Source organism: Capsicum annuum, chromosome 11 (genome assembly GCF_002878395.1).
Source record: "Capsicum annuum cultivar UCD-10X-F1 chromosome 11, UCD10Xv1.1, whole genome shotgun sequence".
NCBI classification, from domain to species: domain Eukaryota; kingdom Viridiplantae; phylum Streptophyta; class Magnoliopsida; order Solanales; family Solanaceae; genus Capsicum; species Capsicum annuum.
Window position 1 is genome coordinate 226,692 of NC_061121.1, and position 6,520 is coordinate 233,211.

General features: G+C 31.5%; 1 protein-coding gene across 1 annotated transcript; it reads left to right on the plus strand.

The window, feature by feature from the left end:
• The first annotated feature begins 1,499 nt into the window (after positions 1-1,499).
• LOC107848118 (probable sulfate transporter 3.3) lies at positions 1,500-6,410 on the plus strand. The gene is made up of 13 exons (XM_016692801.2): positions 1,500-2,104; positions 2,173-2,221; positions 2,322-2,529; positions 2,636-2,807; positions 4,086-4,151; positions 4,505-4,618; positions 4,708-4,824; positions 4,909-5,035; positions 5,123-5,409; positions 5,485-5,675; positions 5,752-5,834; positions 5,908-5,984; positions 6,068-6,410. The coding sequence occupies exons 1-13, from the start codon at positions 1,811-1,813 to the stop codon at positions 6,224-6,226; spliced, it is 1,944 nt and encodes a 647-aa protein (XP_016548287.2). The 5' UTR covers positions 1,500-1,810; the 3' UTR covers positions 6,227-6,410.
• Positions 6,411-6,520: the final 110 nt, after the last annotated feature.

Here is a 6,520-nt window from a genome sequence, read left to right on the forward strand (position 1 = left end):
TCATATATACATATGGATGAGAACAATTGCATTTCAATATATTTATAGGGTCCTGCCAAAATGTATGAAAATATTTTTCAATAATTGCAGAACATCAGGAATCTGTGCCCAATGCCCATGTGATTGATCAACTCTCTATTTATCTTTTCTGATCAATTAATTAGCTTATTCCCTTCCCATTTGCGTGACTTATTCTCTAATTACTACTTCCAAATTTGGACACCTAACTTTGCTTTTCTCTAATTAAATGTACTGCATCTTCCATAGTTAAAAACAAAATAATATTCTCCTCCCTCTCATTTTAATTATAACTTTTATCTTTTTTTTACGTTCATTAAGAATACAAAAATTTTTTAGTATCAAGAATATAATAGAAATAATTTTCACTTTTAGTCTTGAATTTTTAAAGTAACAATTATTTTAAAGTAAATTTCTTAAACGAAAATGACAATTAAGTTAGGACGGAGAGAATATCAATTAGTATTATATTGAAAACAAAGTATAGAGAATGTGCCTATTTGGTGTATAATTAGTTACTTATATCTTATATTTAAAATGATGCGTCTCTGTTTCCTAACTCGTGACTAATCAAACAAGGTACTATAATTAATATCTTATTCGAGCCTATAATTAGCTTTAATCTACTTATCTTTGACCTATGACTTCTATAATGTGAAATAACTTTAACTCCCAAAAGTTGGTTAGGAATTAGGATATTTGCGTTTTATTTTTGTAATGAAGGTGGTGTTTGGAATAATTTGCTATTATTATTTTAATTATTTTATGGGATACATGTCATTTGTTATCAGTATATAACTACATATGCATAATTTTGTTTATCAAAATTTGAACATACGTGGACAAATTACTTGATATTTTTGCCTGTGTTTATTTGAACCTAAAATTAAGTAAGGCCGATAAAATGAATAAAAAATCAAACATTTGTCCAATTAATCCATTTTTAAAATATTAATTTTTAATTAAAATCATGTCCATATAGTCCTCATATGGATCGGATAGTAGCCCGTCAAATCTCATTCGGGCAAAACTCTCGCTACTTATGATGTATTTTATTGGTCTCGATAATATGAAATATTGTTTGATGCTTTGCGTTTGTAATCTTTGAATTTTTATAATTCAATCGACTAAAAGACTTTATTACCACTATAAGTAAAATCATAATTCAAACGAGTCAAAGAAGTTGAATATGAATTTATAAATTTTCTTGAAATATCAGAAGAGAATGAATCATTAAATTGATGGAAAATATGTCATATGAAATAGTATTTTATTCGTTTATTTTTACTTGCCACATTTTAATTTAAAATATTCATTCAACTATTTTATTAATTGATGTTTAGTATTAATACATCATAAAAATAATTTAAAAAATCAATAATATTATTAAAAATAAAAAAGATTATCTTGCTTAATATATCAAAAATAATAAATAAAAATTCATTTTAGCAACTTATGAGTGAGAGGTTTTTTGCCGCCATACCGACCTTCCTCTCACTGACTTACTCTTATAAATTTCATAACCTTCTTAGAGAAGTGTACCCTTGAATTTAATGATACCATCATATTTACATTTCCCCATTCCAACACATTTAATTTACTCTTGTCTACACGTACCTTTCACTAAATCTCTTTCTCCATCTTAATTTTGCACAAATACACTTATCATCATCACCTTCCATACAAATTTCCTAGTCAGTCAGTCTTCAACAATAATCTGTGGACTAGCTATCTAGTAGTAGTAGTAGTAGTACTAGTTTGTTTGGTAGCTGTCTTCTTGAGGAACTATTTAATGGAGGAGAATGGAGTTGTTATAGACATAACAAGAAGAGCAGGTATGGAGGTGCAACAAGTTGTTCCTCCACCCCAAAGAAGCACTTTGTTGAAACTCAAAAACAGGCTTAAAGAAACTTTCTTCCCTGATGACCCTTTGCGCCAATTCAAAGGACAACCACTTAAACAGAAGCTTATTCTTGGTGTTCAGTATGTTTTTCCCATACTTGAATGGGGTCCTAATTACAACTTCAACTTGTTCAAATCTGATGTTGTATCTGGCCTCACCATTGCAAGTCTTGCAATTCCTCAGGTTTGTTTGTACGTATATAGTTTCGCTCAACTTGGTCGTATTTAGTTGACTCTCTTGTTTTGTTGCAGGGCATTAGCTATGCAAAACTGGCTAGCTTACCTCCAATTGTTGGTCTTTGTGAGTGTTACGTTGTTTTCATCATGCAATTTCTTTCATTAGTGTGTATGTTAGTATATAATTAAGTTTACTCATCAAGTGTAGTATATATTAATTTTAGATTCAAGCTTTGTACCACCTCTTGTGTATGCTGTTCTTGGAAGTTCAAGGGATCTTGCAGTAGGTCCAGTTTCAATTGCATCACTTGTTTTAGGATCCATGCTGAGAGAAGTGGTTTCCCCCAATAAAGATCCTATCTTGTTCCTTCAACTTGCTTTCTCTTCTACTTTCTTTGCTGGCCTTTTCCAAGCTTCTTTAGGCTTTTTAAGGTACTCTTCTACCTAGGTGTATTATGTATACATGTACACTACTAGCTAGTAGCTACTACTTTTAATTAATTAAAGTCATACTTAACTCCTTTTTATGAAATTGCAGACTTGGGTTTATTATTGATTTTCTTTCAAAAGCAACACTGATTGGGTTCATGGCTGGAGCTGCAATTATAGTGTCACTGCAGCAGCTAAAGGGTCTTCTTGGCATCACTCATTTTACCAAGCAAATGGCAATAGTCCCTGTACTAAGTTCTGTTTTCCACACAACTAATGAGGTTACTACTCTACACTAATAATAAGTACTACTTTCGTCTTTCTTGGGATTATACAAAACTATATTTGTGTTTAGTCTTCAGCTTTTTGGCACAATTTTTTAGAGAATTGTACTTGTGTGTGTCTTTTTCTTCATTTGGTCTTTAAGAATATTCACATGCTGGCTTGCTTTCAATGCAATCATGTGAAATCAACATTCTAAACTCAAGAAGCTTAATGTCTTCCCATTTGTTCAACAAAATTGTGCATAAGTACACGCCCTCCCGTTTAAGTGTTGTTAATTTGACTGGACATAAAATTTAAGAAATAAAGAAAAAAATTTAAATATTATGATTTTAAATAAAAAATATATGTATAGTTATTTGAATTTTGTGGTCTTAAACTTGTTATGTGGGACGTTGAAATTAATAAACTAACTATAAAAAAAAAAAATACTCTCTTTTTTTAAAATTAAATTAACTACTAATTGTGATGAAGGAAATAGTTTTTTCGTGAATATAAAATTACTATTTAATTACAAATTTGAAAATAATCAATTGAAGAAAAACAAGTAATAACAATCTTAAAAGATGGTACTAAACTAGAAAAAAAAGTTACACATGCTTATAGATCAACTATGATGTTATAAACTACTCCATGCTATAGAACTATGAAAAGCTTCTTTCCAAAACAACATATTCTTTATTAATCATTGAAATTTTATGAAAGACATGCCCCCCAAATACACACCATCTATTATTTAATTTGAGTTGACTGATTTTCAAGTCTAAGGGGGGGGGGGGGGGGGGGTTGACTCATGAGTCCAAAAAGGTTTTATAAAAAGGAAAAGATAGAAATTAAAGATAGTAGGTGCTTCACTTCACTTACATATTTATTTCTCCCTCAATTTCATTTTAGTTATACTCTTTTTAAAATTATTTATTTTAATTTAATTGTCTTATTTGTGAAATTATCTTGAGTCGGGGTCTATCAGAAATAGTCTCTCTACTTCTTCGGAGGTAGTGGTATGGAGTGCGTCATACATTTTACCCTCCCCAGACCCCACTTGGTGGGAATTCACTAGGTATGTTGTTGTTGTTGTTATTGTATTTATAAATTAAGAGAATTTTATTAGTATGTTCTTTTAATATTATCTCAATCATTAAATAAACCTTTAATAAATATTTAATAAGATTAATTTAGTAAAATAAACCTTTAATAAATATTTTCTATATAAGTGCCAACTATTTTGAATTGGAGATAGTAGTATGAGACTGATGCAATATTCTATATATGTGCAGTGGTCTTGGCAAACTATATTAATGGGATTTTGCTTCTTGGTGTTCCTCTTATTCACCAGACACATTGTAAGTTTTTTCTGTTCCAGCTTTATTTTTCCCTTCCATCCCTTTCACTTTTCAAATGAAGGAAAATAAATATATTCAAATTCCCCTCGACTGTCATTTCAAAGTTCTATTAATTACATATAATAGATAAATTTGAATTAGATGATGTCCAGTACTATACTACGGTGCCAAAAAAAAGTGTATCTTTTAAAGTTAATACCGCAAATAAATCATCAATAATATAGAAAAAAAAATTATAATTATTATTTGGAAAAGATGACTAACACAAAAAGTGATAATTATTATTCCACTTCTTTTTTTTTAATTTGTTTTTTTGGATGTACATATTGGGATGCTAAAACTTTTGGAAATAGGGGATGAGAAAGCCGAAGTTATTTTGGGTGTCAGCAGGAGCCCCTCTTCTTTCTGTCATTATCTCTACCCTTGTTGTCTTTGCAATCAAAGGTCAGAATCATGGCATCAGCATTGTAAGCTTCTCTAACACACAAACAAATTTATTGGTAATTTGATTAACTATACTATCTATATTTAATTAATCATATTCATTTATTGGTAGATTGGAAAATTACAAGAAGGATTAAACCCTCCATCATGGAACATGTTACATTTTAGTGGAAGCTACTTGGGACTTGTAATCAAAACTGGAATTGTCACTGGCATCCTTTCACTCACTGTAAGTTGAATGAATAATCATTCACATTATATGTCCCCAGAATAGAAAAGTGATAAACTTGATGTGTTTGTTAAAAACAAATAGGAAGGAATAGCAGTGGGGAGGACTTTTGCTGCTTTAAAGAACTACCAAGTCGACGGAAACAAAGAGATGATTGCTATTGGGCTCATGAACATTGTTGGTTCTTCCACTTCCTGTTATGTCACAACTGGTACATAACTGGCCTTTTTCATCAATTTGTAGTTAACGTTTTAATATAATTATGTATATCGTAACAAACAAACAAACTTGTGATCAGGTGCATTCTCGCGGTCAGCAGTGAATCACAATGCAGGAAGCAAAACAGCAGTGTCTAACATAGTAATGGCAGTAACTGTGATGGTGACACTCCTTTTCCTCATGCCCCTCTTCCAATACACTCCCAATGTTGTGCTCGGGGCCATCATCGTTACGGCTGTTATTGGCCTTATTGACATCCCTGCTGCTTTACAAATCTGGAAGATTGATAAGTTTGATTTCCTAGTCTTGCTATGTGCATTCTTCGGTGTCATCTTCATTTCTGTTCAAGATGGTCTTGCCATTGCAGTAAGTACTCTCTTTTTTTCTTTCATTACTTCTTTTAATATAAGTGTTTTCCTTATTATATTTTTTCCCTTTCAGATTGGAATATCAATTTTAAAGGTGTTATTGCAAATTACAAGGCCAAAGACAGTGATGTTAGGGAATATACCTGGTACTGGAATTTATAGAAATCTTGATCACTATAAGGAGGCTATGAGTGTGGATGGTTGTCTCATTTTAAGTATTGAAGCTCCAATCAACTTTGCCAATGCTACTTATCTTAAAGAAAGGTTAGTACAAGCTGCTGCAATATTGCATTTTTTCTTCCTTCCTTTTGTATTTATCGAGTTCATTTGTCAATAAAAGGATTTCAAGATGGATACAAGACTACGAGGCAGAGGGAGCCATGAAACAATCTGCGCTTAGATTTGTGGTCCTCGATTTGTCTGGTAAATTAAGTCCATCCATTCTTCTTTCGTAATACCAAGAAACTTTCTTCTTACAAGAAAACCTATCTGGCAGCTGTGAGTGCCATTGATACAAGTGGAGTCTCATTGTTCAAGGATTTGAGTATGGCACTGGAAAAGAAAGGCCTCGAGGCAAGTACACCAAATTTACCTTTTCACTTACCACATAAAATCAAAGTACTCTTTAACATCTTTCTTATTATATTCATTTGCAGTTTGTATTGGTGAATCCATTAGGAGAAGTACTGGAAAAACTACAGAGGGCAGATGAAACCAAAGATATGATGAGACCAGATTCCCTTTTCTTAACAGTTGAAGAAGCAGTAGCTTCACTTTCCTCAACAATAAAGTACCAGATACCAAACCATGTTTGATATAATATAATACTCTCTAAACATAAATTTTGTCCTAGCTTTGTAATTCTATTTGGTTGAGATCAACAACTCAATCAAAAACCAACTCTTAGATTCACTACAATCCTCGAATTGTACAAGCTAAACATTAGCTAAGAAAGAATTATCCACATCAATTATAGATTCATGTCATTTCCAATATAAATAATTTGTCGGCTTGGATAAATGATCGAGTGAAGTGATAGGCTGACATGTTAAACTAGTCAATTTATCATGTCTGTGGAATCGACATGATCCCAAGAATCTTAAAACATG

Coding starts and splice junctions, on each gene's coding strand:
- LOC107848118 (XM_016692801.2), top strand. CDS start 1,811: ATGGAGGAGAATGGAGTTGTTATAGACATAACAAGAAGAGCAGGTATG. Junction 2,105..2,172: donor CAAGTCTTGCAATTCCTCAG/GTTTGTTTGTAC, acceptor GTTTTGTTGCAG/GGCATTAGCTATGCAAAACT. Junction 5,036..5,122: donor TTCCTGTTATGTCACAACTG/GTACATAACTGG, acceptor ACTTGTGATCAG/GTGCATTCTCGCGGTCAGCA.